General features: G+C 37.3%; 1 protein-coding gene across 3 annotated transcripts; it reads left to right on the top strand.

Annotated features, from left to right (window-relative positions):
* Window positions 1–713: 713 nt before the first annotated feature.
* Window positions 714–3319, top strand: LOC113281387 (cysteine-rich and transmembrane domain-containing protein WIH2-like). Of its 3 annotated transcripts, none has more exons than XM_026530108.1 (4): window positions 714–937; window positions 1030–1270; window positions 2071–2119; window positions 2928–3319. In XM_026530108.1, the coding sequence occupies exons 1-3, from the start codon at window positions 886–888 to the stop codon at window positions 2117–2119; spliced, it is 342 nt and encodes a 113-aa protein (XP_026385893.1). In that variant the 5' UTR covers window positions 714–885; the 3' UTR covers window positions 2928–3319. The 3 variants fall into 3 exon arrangements, with proteins under 3 accessions (XP_026385893.1, XP_026385895.1, XP_026385892.1); XM_026530110.1 differs by having other exon boundaries at window positions 2071–2146; XM_026530107.1 differs by lacking the exon at window positions 2071–2119.
* Window positions 3320–23817: the final 20498 nt, after the last annotated feature.

Here is a 23817-nt window from a genome sequence, read left to right as displayed (position 1 = left end):
TTTATGCTCAACTAAGAGTGTATTTTGCTTCAAAAAAAAAATGTTTTTTTTGCTGATTTGTGTCTGAATCTAACTCGGTGTCTGACTCGGTTCGAGTCAAATGTCACGCCGTTTGTGTTTGATTTAGCAAACTCAAATTAATGCGTGACTCACACTTATTTGGGCTAACGAATCAAATAAAATATTGTTGTTTTATGGAACTAAGTTATTTACTTGCATATTTTCGAATCAGATAAATCAGATCCGACGAATATATGGAGTTAAATCCAAATAGGTAAGAAGATATCAGTCAGACGACGAGCCATACCCACACAACTCAAATCAATCAGGAGAAAATAAAATAAGGTGTAACTCTGTCCGGATCTAGCTAATTCGCAGCAAATAATTTGTCCCACCAACAAATTATTTCTTGTCCTCTGGCCGGATCTAGCTAATTCGCAACAAATTATTTGTCCTACCAGCAAATTACTTCTTGTCCTACCACTTAACGTGGACAGGTTTAAGTAGTAGGTTAAGATTACGTATAACCGGGATAAGGCATAATCTCTACCGTTCAACTTTCCCCTCAAATGGAAATACAAACAGATCTGAACCCTTCGAATCCACCGACAAAATCATGCTGGTACAGATAAGATAAAATCGCTTCAGTGGGCCCTCCCTAGTTGTACATAGTCCATTTCCGTTTGTTAAAAAAAGTCGTCGTTATAGGAACATCGAAAACCATATCCCATCAACACAACAGAACCTTTTACGCTCATCAAATAAAAGTCAATTAAAATAAAAAGACCTCAAAACCTCACATTACTAACCGAAGACTCTTTATACTTTGTGATCATCAACAACAACCAATTTGCCTCTGCGTAATTTCCTTAATCAAAGATCAGGATGAGTTATGTTCATGGACATAGTCATGAACAAGACCCTTACCCACCACCTGGTAAGGATTTTAAAATTTGAATTTGTGTGTTTTTTTTTTTCCTTTTTTGGGGTTTTTTTTGATTGAATTTCTGGTGAATTTGTGTAAATTAGGGTATGGTTCAGGTTATCCACCTCCAGGGTATCCACAAGGACCACCACCACCTGGATATGGGTATCCACCACCGCCTCCAAATCCTGGACATCATCAAGGATATCCACCAAATCCTGGTTATCAAGGTTACTTCAATAATGATGGGTATCCACCACCACCACAACAACCACAATACCAAGGTTACCAATATCATCACCACCATCAAAGTGATGATGGATGTTCATCTTTTTTCAGAGGATGGTATGGCACTTGCAAACTACTTGAATTGTTTCTGATTTTCCTGCTTAGGAATTATTTGGTTTGCCTTAGCAATTGTTTGTTCATGTTTTAGTAAGGTTCATGTCAATTAGGACAAGAGATCATATAGTAAATTTGTGTTTTGCTACCTTGGAGTATAAGATCGGCTAACTGGTTATTCTGTAGTGGTTATAGGCTCTAAGTTCAAAACATCTATCATTGAATTAGTGTTTCAGTTTTTGGATGTTCAACCGCGTAGATTACGTTGCATGTGCAAGTTGTATCCATTGTATATTCAAGCTCAGATTGGTGACATTTTTCCGTCACTCCTTGTTCATGATACTGAATGTAGTTCTTATTGCGTTAGCTTGGTTGAACAGTTATAGAAGCATGCAAACTATTAGTATCTTGTTCTTGAGTAGGTTTTTGCTATTCTCTGGATCAGAAGGCTTGCGTTTTTCCTTTAATGGATATCTTGGTCGGGGACGTAATAAAGTTGGTTTCAGGTAGTTTAAGAAGTTAAGAGTGCTATGTTTTGGATTATAACTGTTGTAAGTTATCCGGTTTAACCAGTACTTTCACGTTATAGTCAAAGGGTTCACTGTCCTCGTTGAAGTTCAAGAGACTTCAGTTAACCTGAACGATGTATTGTAATGTAATCTGCTGGGTACTGGAGAATTTGCAGGCTTAAGATTTGTCAGCTAACATTCTGTATAAATGTTCTCAGATTAGTACTTAACTGTATCAACTCTTATCTTCAACTACTAGCTTCGTTACTGATAATACCTTTTATACCTTTACAGCTTGGCTGCACTTTGTTGCTGTTGTTTGTTGGATGAATGCTGTTTCTAGGTCGGTTGTCTGGCTATATTTACGAATGTACACATCTGATCTCATCCGATCTATTCAACGTACTAAAATAGTATGTGAACACTAGAATTAGGAATTTTGCTCTCATTCCATTGTCCATTTAAATGGTCACATATATCCTAGTAAGTTCTCGTATTTTCCAGGAGAGAAAAGTCACCAACCAGTTCAAACCTTCTTATAACTATTTAGGAGTAGACATTGGCTACCAGTTGGTTTAGTAGTGGTTATAGGTTCTAAATTCTTAAACATCTGTCGTTGAATTAATGTCTCAGTATGGATATTTGATACTTATAGTTAGGTTGTGCCTACAATGTGTATCGTGTATATTCTAGCGAAGAAGGGTGACATGTATTTTTTGGGGATGTAGAGTCATATAAAGTATGCAGACCTTTATTGGTTTTGTCGTCATCTTTAATAAAAAAATTGTTACTTTTCCACTTAATATGTCACTGATATCTTGCTGGGGTGATGATAATACGTTTGCAATCAATTTGAGACTCATTGTTGTTATAGGTCTCTTTTTCTTTTTGTTGTCACGTCTGTGATTGTAGTCTTTGTAAACGTTTGTTACTTCTTTAGGTATTAGAAGGCTTCAATGTCTCTTTCGAGTGACTTCACTTCAGTTGAATAGTGTTTTAGAATATGGTCTGGCTGAGACCGGAGATTGTTGCAGATCTAAGATTCACAGGCTTAAATTCCATTCGAAATTTATGTCAAGAAACTTTGTAGCAAAGTCTTATCATAAACTGTTAAACTGCCTTACTGAAAATTCCTTTGACATCTTTTGCAGTTTGGCTGCACTTTGTTGCTGTTGTGTGTTGGAGGAGTGCTGCTGCTGTTTCTAGGTTGGTGGTCTGGCTACACCGTAGGCGCCTAATCTGATCTGCTGGATGTTTATATATGCTTTTATCTATTTAAACTCTTTTGAAATCCTAAATAGTAAATCCTGTCTTGATAGTTGTATGCAATCTACAGAATTATTATGGTACAGAGAGAATCTATAATTGTTATGTTATTGTGGTTTCAGTGTCTTCTAGGTTATGTTTGTCTTCTCCGTTTATGTACATTCTCGGTCTATTATCCAAGCCTTGCGGGTTATGAGCCTTGGATTGTTAAAACAGCGCTGTTAATTCTTGAAATTCCATCTGCGATGTACTGAAATGAGGTTTCTCAAAGATTATTTCAACACTGAGTTAACTTGTCACAACATTAGAAACTCATCTCTCAGATGATGTCACAGTACTGATCAAGTGCTGAACTTTAGCAATTTTTTTTTTTTTTTTTGCGAATCCACATTTGATATTAAACATATCAATCTTTGGCACCAACACCACCTAAGAAAGACCTAGCGAATGAATTACATAACCAAAGTTCAACTCAAAGCTCTGCACCGTCATTGTGACGTCACAAAAGCTCAAATTTTCTGATGCATTTTCAAGTTTCTCCTAACAATCATAGAAATTCCTATTCTATAATCATCTATCTGTTTAATATCTTCATCAATTTCATCATCAATTCGTCCAAATTCATCAGCATTTCTAGTAGCATTTCTAGTATCAATTACTCTCAGGCAAGAAATAACATCAATAGGACCGTTCAAAGTAAAGAAGGCACCAAATATAACATCACTTTGTTCATCCATTTTACAAACCAAATAACTTATACCCATTACCAACATCACTACCAGAAACCCTATCTTACAGACTCCACAGAATTTGCAAACCAACAACAAGAAAATACTTACCTTACAACTACTACCATTTCCAACAGTTCTTTAAAACTAGTAACAAAAATACCATCATCTAAAGCCGGCCGAAAGGATAAGAAGATCAAGCTACCATCATCCACAAAAAGATTCAGAACACTAGAAGCAAGCATCGAGAAAGCCATTTTGAAAAAAACTTGTTGATCATTTTCAAACTTTTCTCAAAGTCTGAAAACTTGGCTGCTTTCGACACTCCAGAAGAGAACCTTACCAATCTTCTTCATCGTAGCTCCAGTCCTCATCCTCCTCATAACGTTCACTACAACTGCTTCCCGATGAAGCTGGAGAAGTATCACTATCTCCAGAAGAAGAGTCCCCCTCCTCACTTTCATCTTCCTCTCCATCGTCATTGGAGGCATCAGGGAGATTCTCATCGGAGTCATTGGTATCTTCTACTTGAGCAGTTCGGGGATGTATCAAAACAAGCTTCTCCTCTTCAACCTTGGGTTATCCTTCCTGCATGGTTCTGGCAAATATCTTTGGATTGGCCCTCTCAAACTCAAACCGTCTTCGCAACTTCCAATCATGAGACTTCTCCATCTTTAGCCTGTCCTCAGCAGCATCAGATCCTTCTTCACCAGTGTTTACCTCTTCAACATGATATTCATACCCTTCTGCAAAATCTGCTTCGGAGTCACTTTCGGTTGCACTACCATATTTTGGTCCCTTCTGATGCCTTTCAGACCTCTCCCCAGTCTTCCGATCTGACCTCCCAAAATGCTTCGGTAACCAAGCAGCAAACAACGATTCAGTCTCTTCATCTTCGCTTCTCTTCTTTTCCTCCTTTTCTCTCTGACGATCAGCAATCTCACTTCCACGTCTATTTATCTCCCCCTGAACTTCATCCCTCAATTTCATTAACTCATCCATCTCCAAGGAAAACGCCTGGTTTTTCGCTTGATTGTATTGATCGGAGTTAGAAGGAATTGCCGGATTTGAGGCGCTGGAACTTGCCAATTTCTGCTAAAATCTCTCTTAACCTTTCCTTTCCTAGTAAATTTGTTAATGGCAATGTTAATCTCTTCCAAAACCCCTCTTTTAAAGGAACAATTTTGTTCATTAACTACCATTTATGGTGCTTAGTTAACCGTCATATCGCCTTGTTCTCTACGCCCATTCAGAGTCATGCGTACCCCCTTCACCCTAATGACCATCATTATCCTATCAAGACCTATTTTCAACACGTAATCTTCTTTATTACCATTACTCCTCTTGGAACTGCTATTAAGGGAGGCATTGGCAGGTCACCAAACTTTGAAGTTTCTCTTTGGGGTCTAATTAAAATTTGGGGTATTTTGCGTTTCCTCCCCTTTAAAGATAGCTAATTAGCGTTTCCTCCCCAAATAGATTGAAATTAGCGTTTCCTCCCATCGTTAGAAATTTCGTCCATAGCTTGGTTAGATGACTCAGCACCTGTGCACGCGTGACGGAAAATGTACACGTATTTTGTTACCTACCGAAAATACCCTCGACTAAAAAACAAAACAGAAATAGACACGTGTAAAGTTGTAGATGAAATATATGGACGGTGGAAAATCATCCCAAATTGTGCCGTTAGTTGAATAACGGTCACTTTATCTTCATCTCCTCTTCCCATCTATATATACATAAGAAGACCGATTGATTAAGCACACTATCGTTTAGTTTTCTGAAAGTGCACAATTTGAAGAAAGAAATAGTTTAAGTGGGGAAGGAAACGCGAATTAATGGGGGATTCATCATCCAGCTCCACCTGTAAAGTAAGTGATTCTGCCATTAGGGGAAGTAATGCTAATTAGTATATTTACAGTGAGGAGGAAACACTAATAAAATTATACATCTCCAGTGTGGATGCAGCTGCCAAATTTGCAAATCACCCTCACATTCAGCCATGAAGTGTCCATACCTGTACTCAAAATGCAGAAAATGTGATGGTATGCGCAGGGTATGGGAAGCAAAAACTGATGCTATCAAAGGAAGGATATTCCTAAAGTACCTAAATCATCCAATCTGCAATGAATTTCTATGGTTAGATCAGGCCGTTCAATCACCAACAAAATCCACACAACAATCTGTAGATGGATGCTTCAAGTGTGGTAGTGATTCTCATTGGGTTTCAAACTGTCCAGAAGCTTCACCTGCATCAAAGAAACAAATGAAACCTGTTGCTGGGTGTGATGGATGTTTTCTCAAAGGGAAATATTCAACTGCTTCAACTGAAACTGAAACTGAAGAAAAATATGAGATGAAAATGATACTAGACACAGAAGTCAGTGAAGAACTATTTGCAGAAATATGTCAGCGATTCAAAGGTGTTAGCGTAAAAAAAGCTGAAAATTGAGAATGCATTGTTAACAAAATGTATTCATTACTTAGACTTCAGATTTCAAATCTTAAAGTGTTGTGTAACAATATCTAGTAATGAAATTAAAAGAAAGGCATTAATAACTGGTCTGTACCAAAAAAAAAGGAATGCCTAAACAAAAACAGAGTGAAATAGTTTTCTCTGAAACAACAAAAAACTGACAAGCTTACTGAACTAAGGTCTCCATCTTGGTGGCTTGAACACCTGGGATTGTGCCCTGCTTGGTTCTCTCATTCCATCTGGATGAGATCCATACAAATGATGATAATTCCCAATTGTTGCAGACCTTATGGATGAAAGAGGAGCAGACCTACCTCTGCCAAGTGTTGGTGCAGACCTGCCTCTATCCTGTGTTGGTGGAGTTGTAGTTGTACCAAACAACAGATACTAAAAGCCTCTGCCCCTTCCTATGCCTTGTGCTGGTGGTGCTGTAGAAGCCCCTCTTCCTCTGCCTTGTGCTGGTGGTGGTGGAACAACTCCTCTACCTGTTGAGACCCATCCTTAAATGACAAGCTACAACAATAGCAACATCATGAACACAGGGTATCCCAATGATCTCCCACACACAACAACTGCAAGTTTTCTCTGGAAAATTAACTTCCCATCTTTTGGATGTTAGGTAGTTCATCACACACCACACATATTCAGATTGAAAAAGCGGGGGTCTAACAACACCACCCAATATTTCGCTTAGCAATCTGTATGGACTAACTCCGAAATACTTTCCTAGAGAATCAACTAGACAGTCAGACTCAATCTAGATAAAAGTATCTCAAGGAGTTAATATCTCTCTCTTGATTTGATTTTTACTCAAGCTAAAAACAATAGAGAGTCTTTATCAAATACAAGGAATACTTGGACGGTACCAAAGACCAATATCCAAGGATCAATCAATATCAATCAACAACCAAAGGTTGGATTTCCAATTGATGATCACGAACGCACAACCTGTATTATTTCAATTATATAAAATATAATACGGAAAAGAAATAACACAGACACCAGAAATTTTGTAAACGAGGAAACCGCAAATGCAGAAAAACCCCGAGACCTAGTCCAGATTGAATACACACTGTATTAAGCCGCTACAGACACTAGCCTAATGCAAACTAACTTCGGACTGGACTATAGTTGAACCCCAATCAGTCTCTCACCGATCCAAGGTAAAGTTGTACTCCTACGCCTCTGATCCCAGCAGGATACTGCGCACTTGATTCCCTTTGCTGATCTCACCCACAACCAAGAGTTGTTGTAACCCAAAATCACAGACTTGATAATAAACAGATCTGTCTCACACAGAAAAGTCTATAAGAGGATAAATCTGTCTCCCACAAATAAACCCTAGGTTTTATTCCGTCTTTAGATATAAAATCAAGGTAACAGGATCCAATTGATAATCCGGTCTTATATTCCCAAAGAACAACCTAGATTAATCAATCACCTCTCTACAATCCTTCCTGACTACACAAGCGGATTGTCGAGGAATCACAAATAGTGAGACGAAGATGTTTGTGACTTCTTTATCTTGCCTATCGGAGAACTCTCACGAACTCAAGCCAATCAACCGACTGTACTCGTACGATAGAAGATGCAAGATCAGATCACACAACTACGATAAAGTAGTATCGGTTTCACAATCCCAATGAAGTCTTAAAGTCGTTAACCTGATTTTAGAGAAGAAAATCAAAGGTTAATGGAGATCAACTCTAGCGGGCGCACTAGTAGCACACAGACGTGTGGGGATTAGTTTTACACAATGGTAGATGTCTCCTTTATATAGCCTTCAAATCAGGGTTTTCCCTTAGTTACAAAGCAATCCATATTCACCGTTAGATGAAAACCTGATTTAGATTCAATCTAATATTTCTCAACCGTTAGATCGAAAACTTAGCTTGTCACACACACTTGGGTAGACGTTTACTGGGTTCGTGAAAACCATGCCCAAACGTGTACGTGTATGTTGGTTCAACATAGTAACCCAAAAGGTTAACCATATGAGCATTTCATATTAACCTTGTTCTTCTTCACCATAACTAGTTCAATTGACTCAAATGAACTAGTTACAGAGTTGTTCAATTGCTATGAGATCTTATGTAACTACACAAGACACAATTGAAACAAAGATGATTTGATTCGATTGAATCGGCTCATGAACATTATAGCCACGGTTTGCATAAAACATTCCTTAGTAATTTAATGTTTCATGTTCAGAGCACATCTTTAGATCATAACCTCTTAAGTTCACAAACAAGTTCGCGGACTTAAGTTAATCGGTTGAGTTTTCCAAACTCAGCAGAAATTCTCGGGATGAGAACTTCCGCCAGTTCGCAGAATGGGTTCGCGGACTTAACATAAACGAGTTTTGGAAAATCCCAGCAGAAATTCTCGGTCGAGAACTTCCGACAGTTCGCGGACTTGGCAAGCCAATTCCACAATCCTCCCGATTTATCTTGATCAACAAAGTTCGAAAACTTCGGTTCAAGGAATACATGGTTATGTAATTTAAACTCTCATTTCAATCATTGAGACATTCTCAGAGGACACTATGTAGCCGTTATTCATAGACTGATTCACGTCAGAGCAATTCTCAAAGTGATTGAAACTTTTCATGATTTTCGTCACTAGGTGAAGATAAACTTGATCAAAGCGAAACGCTTTACCAACACACGATTTCGAGATAAAAGATAAGCAATGAATGCTCAGCTCAAAATGTCAAATATGTATGATCTAGTCTATATAACATACGATTTTTGTCTCATAATAGGTAGGAGATAGAAGAGATAGACTTTTGAGTGATAGATAAGTTCAAGTCTCCACATACCTTTTTGTTGATGAAGTTCCATGGTTCCTTGTATAGATCTTCATCGTTGTATAATGAATCGCCATGAAGTCCTTAAGCTCAACTACACTTTTTTATCCTAGTCCGAGACTTAGCTATGTAGGATAGAAATCAAGACTTATAGTTTTGATCACTAACATTGACAAACATGCTTGAGATAGCAACGCATGCGAGGTTGACCGATCTATGCTCTAACAATCTCCCCCTTTGTCAATTTTAGTGACAAAACTATTAATACATATGGAATACAAAAAAGATAAACTTTAGTGGCTCCTATTCCATAGTCTAATCTTCAACGTTCCTTGAAATCTTCGTCCTTCCAAGTACTCCAATGATCCCAAATGTTGTAAGTTTAGCACCATCGTTGTTGAAGATCCGTAGCTATAACAATGAGAGAAATCGAGATTCTCGATCATTATTATACAGTGTCATAGTATTATTATATAACATCAAAGTCCAATTATATCACGACTTTAACAATAATACTACGGTGATATGTATCACTCTCCCTTAGTCAATACTCCATCTCGATCATGGAAACCACTCCCCCTTACATAATGATCCGAAAACCATATGTGTTTGTAGTGTGAACTACAATATTTCTCCCCCTTTTTGTCAATAAAATTGGCAAAGGTACAAGAATGGGATCATAATGAAATTTCCACAAGAGACATTTCATGACCAAAAGAAAAATACATATCAACTTAATTTAGATGCAATCTAATAGCCGAAGCTAACGGCATTCATCAAGGAGTTTTAAGATACAAGATAACCCCTATAAAATTCCACAGCCGCATTCCCCGCAAGATATTACCATTACGCACAAGTTCAAAAGAAATCTCCCCCATTTGATGTCATTCCCGAGAGAACAACAAGAGCGACCTTAATTTCGAAAGAAAGGAAGGATTTTATATTGGACACCAAAAACCATAGGAATGATTTTCTATATCCAAAGCTCAACCAAATTAACCACAAGCAAACCCATGATTAATTTAATTGGAATACGCGACTAAATCAAAACCACAAAAGTGATCAATTTAATTGAAAGTGCTCAACATAAGTAAACTCACGGATCTACGACTAAGTCAATCACACGGAGATGACTAACTTAACCGTTCAAATACTCAACATAAGGAAAACCTTACGGAATATTGACTACATTAACCAAAGAACATAATAGTGTAGCCTTTCATATACTCAACACAAGAACTTGTGGAATATATGAAAACTCAACTAGATTAATTACAAGAGGACCTATAATTAATCTAATTGGAATACAAATAACCAGACTAATCACCGAAGTAATCAAATTGATTATTTTGGGCTCAACATAAAAGAACTTATGGAACCCCGACTAAGTTCATCATAGAATATGACAACCTTAACCGTACATGTACTCGACATAAGAAAGAAGACTTATGGATTACTAACTAAATAACCAAACTAGTTGATTAATTTAGTTCCTAATGCTCGACATAAAGCATCTTATGGAACAACCAACAAAGCCGAGGTATATCGACTTAGTTGTAAGGTGCTCAACATAAGACACACAATGGAGCCTTCACGGTAAAACATAATAAAATGGATCAATGAAGATCAATACCGTGGATAACATATAAGGGTCTATTCTATTTTCCATCATAACGACATAATAGACTTTATCATTGTTGAACAAAAGATTTTATCCTATGTTCCATCAAATTAATGATTACATAGGCTTAACTTTTATATATGTCAAAAGTCCATTCGTCCTTTCATCCATACGAATACCGATTCATGAACGACTTTACTTTTGACTGCAATATGGGACCTTCAAGTTCACGGTCGTAAACAATACATATCCCATAAAAATATTGCAAATATCACAAATCATTAAAATACTAAAATAGACATCATCCTCCAAATATTTTTAGAATTTAATACCAATAAACCTAAAAAATAACATAAGAAGATGAAAACAAAAATAATTATGTGTAGTCACAATCATCGTTATTCAAAGCACTAGTTATTCTTCCAACTAATCCAAAAAGAAGACATACTAGGCATATAAACTCAACAAAAACAGATGACAAGCTTAAAGGGAAATGGATTCCAGTGGATCCTCAACAGCGAACAGGGACACAGGAGGTACAAAATCCATATGAGACATGAAGTCTATGAGCTTGTGATCGACAACCTTCTCAGCATCAATGGAGAGATGATTCTCTTTTCGAAGATCCTTGATTTGAGATTTTATGGGACCAAGGTCAGACACAACCTTTTCCAACTCAGTTTTCACCATATCAAGACCTTTAAGAGTATCAACAAGCTGTTGTTTTTCTTCCCCAAAGTACTTAAGAAAGTCATGAACAACTTCAGCAGAGATCATATCATCCTTTTCAGCATCTTCATGAGTATAAGCAAAAAAGCATGAGGCATTGGGATGATATTCATCTACAAGTGTTATCTTCCTCTTAGATTCAACCTCAACATCTTTGTCAAGAAATCCTTTTGAAAATCCACCATAGCAAGAAGAGGAAGACATTCTTGAAAATCCAAAAACTACCAGGAGTACACGTACGTGACTTATAACCCTAAGAGGTTGGATATTTTATCCTTGGGGACAACAATTTAGGGTTAAAAAAAACTGTTGACCCGGGCCAGAACGAAATCCGTTCGAGTACAACAAGTACCCAAGAAATAAAGTCCTTCAACAAATTGAAAACAGGACCTAAAAAAAAAAACGTTTTAAAACAGTATGCAACAACTTCTTTTGACTTAACCAATACTTGATCTTAGCGGATCTGTCAACACAAGTTTGGCTATGAACGATAAGAAAATAACTTAACTTAACAGATGCAAGCAACAAGTATACTTGTTTTTAACACAACTTACTCAACAGGATTTTATATGAGTAAGTTCTCGAACCTTGTGATTAATTAGCACAAGTACGAGCCCCAGGATCATTATGAGGTTTATGTCTTTGGTTAAGTTTGTATTTCCTCTTAGTCTTAGAAAGAGATCCTGTTTGACATGAGAAATTATCATAAAATTTACTGTCATCAAAATAAGAGACATAGTTAGAGTTCTTACTAGAAGTGCCTTGACATGAGGAAGAGGATAATCTGTCGACAAACTCTCTTTAATATCTTTTCTCATCTCATTGATTTTCCTTTCTTCTGGGATGACTCTCTCAACAGGGTCAACGTTGCTTTCAGAAGCACAACGGTTAACTTCCTTAGGATGATGTTTATTAAGACGTTTATTCTTCCTTTGAACATTGGAGGAACTCACTGTACTGACAATCCTGGTAGCATTCACAGGATAGATATGAAAACCAATTGGCTCAATCATACGTATGTCAGTCACACTTTTGAGAACCAAATCTAGGGTGTGTTGAAGTTGAACTAAGGTGTCTTTATTCAACTTAAGGTTTCTCTTTTGTCTAGCAGAACACTTAGTCTCACAGATGAGACATACCTTTTGATCATAAGAATGATTGGAGGAAGTCGTCTTAATATCATCATCAGAAGATTTATGCTTTTTACAGGGTGTCCTAAGTTTGATGGAAATATTAGGAACACTTGTTTTTACTTCTGAATGTAAAGCATCATAAGTTCTTGGTATATTAGATTGCTTTGAACAACCTTGAACGGAGAGTTTATTCAAACGACGTTCAACATCCAAGGAATCCTTTTCGAGGCTGGCCTCAAGAGTTAAGCACGAAGGATGATCTTCAGCATTGCCACGGACTTTGCAATCTCTTACAACACCAAGAAGAACATTGACATGGTGTTTTAGCTGATCCAATCTGACAGCTTGAATTCTAACAATATTTAGAATCAAATTACTCTCTTCAGCTGTATCCCACTCATTAGAAGAGAAGGTCTCTTTCGAAGGGAGATCAAGAACACACCTGCCATTGTTTGTCTGCCTCGTCGAACCACAAGGTTTTTCTACATTCGAGATAGAAAAACTTTTCTCTTTAATAGAATTAGACGAGAGAGAATCTTTATTACTGGTGACGCGTTTATCAGAGATAGTACTCTTGTCCATAGAGTCAGATCGCTACAAACACAGACTGATGAGGTCTTAAACGTGTTTGCCTGCTCTGATACCAATTGAAAAAGCGGGGGTCTAACAACACCACCCAATATTTCGCTTAGCAATCTGTATGGACTAACTCCGAAATACTTTCCTAGAGAATCAACTAGACAGTCAGACTCAATCTAGATAAAAGTATCTCAAGGAGTTAATATCTCTCTCTTGATTTGATTTTTACTCAAGCTAAAAACAATAGCGAGTCTTTATCAATTACAAGAAATACTTGGACGGTACCAAAGACAAATATCCAAGGATCAATCAATATCAATCAATAACCAAAAGTTGGATTTCCAATTGATGATCACGAATGCACAAACTGTATTATTTCAATTATATAAAATATAATGCGGAAAAGAAATAACATAGACACCAGAAATTTTGTTAACGAGGAATCCGCAAATGCAGAAAAACCCCGGGACCTAGTCCAGATTGAATACACACTGTATTAAGCCGCTACATACACTAGCCTACTGCAAACTAACTTCGGACTGGAGTATAGTTGAACCCCAATCATTCTCCCACCAATCCAAGGTAAAGTTGTACTCCTACGCCTCTGATCCCATCAGGATACTGTGCACTTGATTCCCTTAGCTGATCTCACCCACAACCAAGAGTTGATGTAACCCAAAATCACAGACTTCATAATAAATAGATCTGTCTCACACAGAAAAGTCTATAAGAGGATAAATCTTTCTCCCACAGATAAACCCTAGGTTTGTTTCTTCTTTAGATATAAAATCAAGGTAACAGGAACCAATTGATAATCCGGTCTTATATTCCCAAAGAACAGCCTAGATTAATCAATCACCTCTCTACAATCCTTGTGTAGTCAGGAATCACAAACAATGAGACGAAGATGTTTGTGACTTCTTTATCTTGCCTATCGGAGAACTCTCAGGATCTCAAGCCAATCAATCGACTGTACTCGTACGATAGAAGATGCAAGATCAGATCACACAAGTAAGATAAAGTAGTATCGGTACGTCTTCACAATCCCAATGAAGTCTTTAAGTCGTTAACCTGATCTTAGAGAAGAAAATCAAAGGTTAATGGAGATCGAATCTAGCGGGCGCACTAGTAGCACACAGACGTGTGGGGATTAGTTTTGCGCAATGCTAGATGTCTCCTTTATATAGCCTTCAAATCAGGGTTTTGCCTTAGTTACAAAGCAATCCATATTAGATGAAAACCTGATTTAGATTCAAGCTAATATTTCTCAACCGTTAGATCGAAAACTTAGCTTGTCACACACACTTGGGTAGACGTTTACTGGGTTTGTGAAAACCATCCCCCAACGTGTACGTGTATGTTGGTTCAACATTGTAACCTAAAAAGGTTAACCATATTAGCATTTCATATTAACCTTGTTCTTCTTCACCATAACTAGTTCAATTGACTCAAATGAACTAGTTACAGAGTTGTTCAATTGCTATGAGATCTTATGTAACTACACAAGACACAATTGAAACAAAGATGATTCGATTCGATTGAATCAGCTCATGAACATTATACCCACGGTTTGCATAAAGCATTCCTTAGTAATTTAATGTTTCATGTTCAGAGCACATCTTTAGATCATAACCTCTTAAGTTCACAAACAAGTTCGCGGACTTAAGTTAATCGGTTGAGTTTTCCAAACTCAGCAGAAATTCTCGGGATGAGAACTTCGCCAGTTCGCAGATTGAGTTCGCGGACTTAGCACACGAACGAGTTTTGGAAAATCCCAACAGAAATTCTCGGTCGAGAACTTCCGATAGTTCGCGGACTTGGAAAGCCAATTCCACAATCCTCCCGATTTCTCTTGATCAATAAAGTTCTAAAACTTCGGTTCAAGGAATACATGGTTATGTAATCTAAACTCTCATTTCAATCATTGAGACATTCTCAGAGGACGCTTTGTAGCCGTTATTCACAGACCGATTCACGTCAGAGCAATTCTCAAAGTGATTGAAACTTTTCATGACTTTCGTCACTAGGTGAAGATAAACTTGATCAAAGCGAAACGCTTTACCAACACACGATTTCGAGATAAAAGATAAGCAATGAATGCTCAGCTCGAAATGTCAAATATGTATGATCTAGTCTATATAGCATACGACTTTTGTCTCATAAGAGGTAGGAGATAGAAGAGATAGAATTTTGAGTGATAGATAAGTCCAAGTCTCTACATACCTTTTTGTTGATGAAGTTCCACGGTTCCTTGTATAGATCTTCGTCGTTGTATGATGAATCGCCATGAAGTCCTTCAGCTCAAATACACTTTTCTATCCTAGTCCGAGACTTAGATATGTAAGCTAGAAATCAAGACTTATAGTTTTGGCCATTAACATTGACAAACATGCTTGAGATAGCAACGCATGCGAGGTTGACCGAGCTATGCTCTAACACAGATGATCCAAACAACTGGTATCTCCTTTTCAATGTAATTCTATTCTTCATAATCCTATCAGCTTTGGGGACCAATATCAAACCATCTTCTTACCATTTCTTTGCTATCATCTTTCTATCAAACATCAAACTCATCATCTTCAAGTTCAACCCTTTAAGAATCCTGTGAATAAGTTTGCATCTCACCTCCAATGCCCAACTGTTGAAACATTCTGAAAAGTTATTAGTTACATGCTCACATTTTGAAGTATGGTCAAAAGTGGATCTAGCCCATTGGATTGCTGGAACATCTTCAAACCACTGATGTGCATTCTTGTTATCTTTTTCGATAAGAGCCATGTACCTTTTTTGGTCTGTCTCTATAGGCCTTTGATGCACCCCATGCTAAAGTCTTCATGTGAATACCCTTGTGTTTAGTCTTAAAATTCTCATACATGTGTCTGAAACAAAATCTGGTCCTATTTGAAGGAAATACTATTTCAAGAGCAGGAATCAATCCATTTTGTCTGTATGAGATGAATGTCAATGGTGCTGGATGCTTTAATAGCCTATCCTTAATAAGATTGAGAAACAATAACCAGTTCTCTTTGTTTTCACAATCACAAATGAATATTGCAAGAGGATACATACCATTATTCCCATCAAGTGCAACTGCAGACAACATTACTCCTCCATATTTTCCACTTAGGTGACATCCATCTAGACCTATGAATGGTCTGCATCCATTCTTGAAACCTTCTAAATAAGCATTAAAAGCCAGACAACAGTAACTGAAATCCTTATCCATATCAGTTGCAACTACACCAATGGATCCTATATTCTTTTCATTGATCTTCTCCAAAACCTATGGTATCCACTTATATTCATCTTCATATGAACCAAATATCTTGCTCAATGCCTTTCCTTTACCTTTCCAAGCTACCCAATAACGGATGTCTACTCCATGTCTGTTCTTCAATCTTTTCATAATCTTCTTAGGTTGCGATGAATGTTCATCCTCCAAGATATCAGCTTCAATCACACTTGCTACCCAATCTGAATTTGCCATTCTGTTCTTTCCAGTACCAGTTATGTTAACACAAGTGTGTTTATTAATATACTTGGTAACTTTGATAGTGTTTCCATCTTTTATTGATTGTTTGTCATAAAAGATAATCCAAAAAAATTGTTAGTTGTTATCAAAGCAATTTATGATTCAAATAAATCCAAACAAGCAATTATAACATGGGAAGTGGGCTTACTTGTGAGCAAAAGGCCTGAATGGGCAAGTAGTAACTTTACATTGGAACCTCAATCTCTTTGGGTCATCCTTTATCTTCCTCACTTCAATACAATTTGCAATGCAAAACTTTGTCAACCATATCTTGTATTCATCCATAGTGGGACATGTCATACCTACTTCAAGTTATTCTTCACCAGTGTCACAAGTCCATGCTTCTACTTCCTCATCTTCTGCATCATCATACAAATCATCATACTTCTTATGATCACTTTTACCTTCTTCATATCTGTCAGGTTCTTCCTCCTCCAAGTCAGTATCAGTTTCACCTCCTTGTTCGTCATCCTCAGAGCTTGATGAGTTTCCACTGTGATAGTCATCTTCAATAGGAAAGTCATGAATGGTTTGGTACCTCAGGTTTGTACTCTCAGGCAATACATCAAGTTCTTCATCAGCTAACAATGCTTCCAATGTATCATGCTCCTCATCAAGTTCAATTGTTGGCTGGTTCATCTGTTTCTTCTTTGTTGCAGGTGATCTTGAAACAACTCTCTTTGATACAGGTACCTTGCCAGGTGATGAAAACTTTTAGGGTGTATGCTGACTAGGCATGTCCACTTGTGATATGTGCTGAGGTGTATCATCGGGTGTTTTCTGTGTTGTATCCTGAGGTGGCATGTCCACTTGTGATGTGTGCTGACTTGTATGATTTGCCAATATATCTTCTTCTTCATCAATTGCTGTTTCCCAAAATTCATTATCACGACTCTCCCAATCTCTGATAACTGGTGCCTCATGTTGAGATTGTGTTTGTGGCTCAACAGCTTCATCATCCACAACAACTGGAGGAACTAATGGTTCGCCAGGCTTCAGAAAATTCATATCTTTATCATAAGTCATAAACAAATGAACTTCATTTGGTACATCTTGGTATGATTCTTCCCAAAACTTGATCAGATCTTTCTCTTCATCAATATCATATAAAAACCCATTCTCCAAGTAGTGAAATAAGCATTGTGCACCATCCAGTGTTCAATGCAGTCATGAACACTATCCAACAAGTCCTTTAGGTTCAAATAGTCTCTATCAAATTTAGGCCAGCGCAACTCCTTCCCATTTATATAGTCCATGTAACTAAATACACCTATTGGTTGTGCATTAGGCCATTTTCCATAATAATGTATATACAGAGTTTTGATACCAAAAGAAACCCTAGCACTGTAACAAAACAAAACATACACCAATTTTAAAAACAGAGATAAATTGATACAATAATAACTAAAACACAACATAACCCTCAACGTATGATTTATTTAACCCATAACCCACAACATAAACACCCAGTTTATACAAAATCACATCAATAAAACACCCAATTCCTTAAACCAAAGGAAAAAAAACAGGGCAACATAAATAACTTGAACTGCGACATGAATCAAACACCAAACTTCTAACAATTACATCATTATTCAAATACCCACAGTGTAATAATGAAAAACAAACAAACCCTAAACATGTAGGTTGAATCTTTACCAAAATCATCCATTTTAATCAAACCCAAAAAACCAAATCTGTACAAACCCTAAAAACCAAATTTATATGAATCGCAACAATAACGTTGTTCATATCATACTCAATTTCTGAGATGATTAGATCAAGAAAGTAACAAAACTGAGAATTAAGAAAAAAACCTAAAAAACAGAATACTTACAGTCTAGGGTTCTTCATCGCAGATCAGCAGAAATTGAACACACCCAAACACTTATCGTCTTTCTATTGCAAGAATATCTTCTTCTCTTCGATCAACACCTAAAGTTGAGCAAAACACGATTTGGGGATAAGACGCGTGTTCTCCTCTTCTATGCAAATGGTTTTAGGGTTTTTAACTCTCTCCTGTTTTTTCCCGCTTGATATAGGTGGTAGTTGAAGAGATAAGACGCGTGTTCTCCTCTAATAGGCGTACGAAAAGGTGAAGTCTTAATAACCACTTGTTTTCGGACATATGCAGAACCGTTGGATCTACCTACCCATATGTGATACATGTGTTTCTGTTTTGTTTTTTAGTCGAGGGTATTTTCGGTAGGTGACAAAACACGTGTACATTTTCTGTCACGCGTGCACGGGTGCTGAGTCATCTAACCAAGCTATGGAAGGAATTCCTAACGATGGGAGGAAACACTAATTTCAATATATTTGGGGAGAAAACGCTAATTAGATATCTTTAAAGGGGAGGAAACGCAAAATAGCCCTTAAAATTTTATGTTTTATGCAAATTAGAAGAATGCAACATCAGTTGAGAGGCACCATTGCGGTCTGGGACATGTCTGGAAGATGGGTTACTATACCCACTACTAAACCTAAGTACTCTATGGACCTTCTACAACCAGTTCAAAACCACCCACCACAACACAAACTTTTCCTCAGTTTTACTACCATTATCACATTTGGCAGTTTGTATCATCATACATACGTCACTCTAAGAAACGACAAACCCATTAATAATCCACCAACCCTAAACCATGCCAACTTTACATACCATTCTCTTCCATCTCGAGTTTACCTACAATGTATTATTGGCTTTGTCCTCACTCGGGTCTCTCACCACCAGGCTCACGTGAATACATCATATCTGAAGGCATCCAAAAAGTTTGAATACGACAAAGACATCTCATATGATGAACCCCTTCCCCAACATAATGTTTGCAGTATTGGGATAACTACCTTACACCAATTTCCTCCTGAAATCTATTCAAATCCTAGTCAACAACTCCTACATTCCCTCTTTAAGGTTCAAACATACAAACAAACAAATCTCTGTTGCTTTTCCTTCATCCATTTTATCTGTGATCAATACCAGTACAGTACTACCAAGAGATTCTTTTCTCTACATCTTCATTTCATAATCATTTTCTGCAATACTGATCTCAACCAAATCTCTTTCATATATATCAATCTCCCTTATTTCATGGAAACCTCAAGTTCCTCAGAAAACCCCCTAAAAATTGATCAAGATATTCAATCTATGTCTGCTCAAATGGCTGAGAAATTAACTTTTCCATCTTCACTTTCTAAACCAGTTTTCATTGAAAAAAAGTTGTTCTAGCTGAAGTGGATAGAAACTGGAAATGGTGTATGGCGGGATACGTATGCTGTGAAACATTGGTTCCGACTTCTTCAATTCGTTTTTACATATGCAATAATTGGACTCTAGATCAATATCCTACTATCACCACCTTTAATGGTCAGCGAAATAAAGTCCTTATTCGTTTCTTATCAGAAGAGGACTTCAACAGAATCAATTCTCAGAAACCTTGGTCCGTCTGTGGCTACCTAATGGTGTTAAAAGTGGTACTGGTTGAAGGTTAGCCTGAAAACCATTACCTCCTGTTTGATGAAGAAATCTTGTGGTTCATTCTGTGCAACATCCCAAATAAATGCACATAATTTGAGATCTCCAGAAACTTACTCCCAACATGGGGGAATTGATTGAAGCTCAAAGTCCTTTTGGCAAGCACCCTCTAAAGAAGAATGTTAAAGTGTGCATTAGAATCCCAGTCCAGAAAGCTTTACCAACAAGCATCCCTCTCTTTACCAGCGGTAGAACCCAACCATTTCTGATTGAATGTACACACATCATAGTTCCAAGATATTTCTGCACCTCTTGTCGCATCCTTGATCATAAAGATCAAAACTGTCCAGCTTGAAATTTAAAACAGAAGAAAATTAAAGAAAGTGAAGCTTCTTGCAGCAAGTATGTTCTCCCTGCCATCTCAAGATTAATGATGACTCCTCCAATGGTAACCAAGTAGACTCCTCCTCTGCTGCCATTAAAGATACCATCATGCAACAAACTGAAATTGTACCAGAAACTAAAATATAATCTCATGCTCTTGAAATGTGTAACAAAGGAAAAGCAAAGGATATTGATCAGAGAATGGAAAATACTACTCAGAAGAGTTTATCAAACAATTTTCATATGGGCCCTTTTGTTAACAGATCCACTGCTCTGAAGATCTTTGATGTTGGTCCTGTTCAACAACATTCGACTCATCTAGAGAACGGCTTACCAATCATTCTCAAGCAGGTTAGCACTCAAAATGTTACTTTTTAGAGCATTGCTCGGTCGAACTCGCATGCGTTGCTATCTCAAGCATGTTTGTCAATGTTAGTGATCAAAACTATAAGTATTGATTTCTAGTCTACTATAACTAAGTCTTGGACTAGGATAATAAGTGTAGTTGAGCTCAAGGACTCCATGGTGATTCATCATACAAGACGAAGATCTACTCAAGGAACCGGTGGAAATTCTCGACAAAAAGGTATGTGGAGATTTGAGCTTATCTGTCACTCAAAAGTCTATCTATTATATCTCCTACTCTTTGAGACAAAAAGTTGTATGCTAAATATATATACTATGATTATTCATTTGGTATTTCGAGCCGAGTATACCTCGCCTATCTATGTCTCTAAATATGTGTTGGTAAGCTTTTCGCTTCGACCAAGTTTATCTTTACCTAGTGACGAAAGTCATGATATGTTTCAATCACTTTGAAAATTGCTTTGATGAGAAATGGTCTAACAACTGTATAACGTCCTCTAATATGTTTCAATGATTGGAATGAGAGTTTGGATTACATAACCAATGGTGTACATAAACATTGTTGTGGAAACACATTTATGTATAAGTCTTATTCCTTGAACCAAAGTTTGCGAACTTTGTTGATCAAGAAAAACCGGAAAAATGGCTTGTTGCCAAGTACGCGAACCCAGTCCGCGAATTGCCGAACTTCTCATCCCAAGAAATTCTGTCGGAGTTGACAAACTAGTTGCGTGTGTACCGGTCCGCGGACCCAGTCCGCGAACCGGCGGAAAGTCTTTGCCGAGATTTTCTGCCGGAGTTTGTAAACTCTTCCCGGTTGCTTAAGTCCGCGAACATAGTGTGCGAAATTGAGAAGGTTATATATCTAAAGATGATTTCTGAACTTAAACTTAAAAAGACTAAGGAATGCTATTTGCAAACCGTGGCTATAAAAGTTCATGAACTGATTCGAGTGAATTAAATCATCTTTGCTTCAATTATGTCTTGTGTAGTTACATAAGATTTCCTTGCAATTGAACAACTCTCTAACTAGTTCAATTGAGTCATTTGAACTAGTTATGGTGAAGAAGAACATGGTTGATATGAAATGCTAATATGGCTAACCTTTTGGTTGACTATTGTTGAACCAACAATGTACACGTTTGGGTACGGTTAACAAACCTAGAAGCGTGCATTTCATTTGTGTATAAAAATCTAAGTTTTCGATCTAACGGTTGAGAAATATTAGCTTGAATCTAAATCAGGTTTTCATCTAACGGTGGATATTGATTGCTTTGTTACCAAGGCAAAACCCTGATTTGAAAGACTATATAAGGGGACATCTAGCAACTCTGCAAAACTAATCCCCACACCTTACATGTGCTACTAGTTTGTGTGCTAGAGTCGGTTCTCCTTTAACCTTTTGTTTTCTTCTTCTAAAACCAGGTTAAACGACTTGAAGACTTCATTGGGATTGTGAATCCAGATCGATACTACTTTTATCGTAGTTGTGTGATCTGATCTTGCATCTTCTATCGTACGAGTACAATCATATTGATTGGCTTGAGATTGTTTGATTTCTCCGATAGGCAAGATATAAAAAGTAATCACAAACATCTTATTCTCATTGTTTGTGATTCCACAACATCTTGTTTCGGTACCATACGATTAAGATTGTTGTGAGGTGATTGATTAATCTAGGCTGTTCTTCGGGAATATAAGACCGGATTATCAATTGGTTCCTGTTCACCTTGATTATTATCAAAAGACGGAACAAAAACTTTAGGGTTTTTTCTGCGGGAGACATATTGATCCTTTGATAGACTTGTCTGTGTGAGATAGATTTGTTTATTGTTAAAGCCTGCGATTTTGGGTCGTATCAACTCTTAGTTGTGGGTGAGATTATCTAAGGGAATAAAGTGCGCAATATCCTACTGGGATCAGAGGCGTCGTGAGTACAACTGTACCTTGGATCAGTGGGAGACTGATTGGGGTTCAACTATAGTCCAGTCCGAAGTTAGCTTGGAGTAGGCTAGTGTCTGTAGCGGCTTAATACAGTGTGTATTAAATCTGGACTAGGTCCCGAGGTTTTTCTGCATTTGCGGTTTCCTCATTAACAAAATTTCTGGTGTTTATGTTATTTCAGTTTCCGCATTATATTATTTTATCTTTATAATTGAAATAATATAGGTTGTGCGTTTAGATCATCAATTAGTATAATCCAACCTTTGGTTGTTGATTGTCATTGATTGATCCTTGGACATTGGTCTTTGGTACCGTCTAAGTTATTCCTTGTGTTTGATTAAAAACTCGCTGATTTCTATTAGCTTGAGTAAATCAAAACAATAGAGAGATATTAACTCCTTGAGATACTTTTACCTAGATTGAGTTTGACTGTCAAGATGATTCTCTAGAAAGTGTTTCGGAGTTAGTCCATACAGATTGCTAAGCGAAATATTGGGTGGTGTTTTTAGACCCCAGCTTTTTCAATTGGTATCAGAGCAGGCAAACACGTTTAAGACCTTACAAGTCTATGTTTGTAGTAATCTGAGTCTGAGGACAAAATCTCATACGCATACCGAAATGCCTCCTAAAGCTTTAAACTTTTTCAAGTGTCTCGGAAATACCTCAAAGGATCACTCCTTAGCTGATTCTTCCGAATCCTGAGGTAGGAAGACTGTCTTATCTTGTGTTGACCACTCTTCCTCCAATGAGACATTGGACACAATGACAAAAGCTGAAATGGAGCTCACCAGAATTTCAAAAAATTCTATTTTGTTGATCTTCATAATCATGATCAGCTCATCGATGAATTTGAAAAGTCTATTGATCGTGAACATGTACTCTATAACATCATAGAGTCATTCTCTAAGGATATTGAGAAACTTCTTCAAGAAGACAATCTACAGCGTGTAAAGATTTGTGATCTTGAAAAGATGATCAAGAAAGGCTCAATCAGAGAAA

This window comes from Papaver somniferum, chromosome 5, assembly GCF_003573695.1.
Source record: "Papaver somniferum cultivar HN1 chromosome 5, ASM357369v1, whole genome shotgun sequence".
NCBI lineage: Eukaryota > Viridiplantae > Streptophyta > Magnoliopsida > Ranunculales > Papaveraceae > Papaver > Papaver somniferum.
Note: the sequence above shows the minus strand (reverse complement) of the source record. Positions and strands in the feature narration are given on the sequence as shown.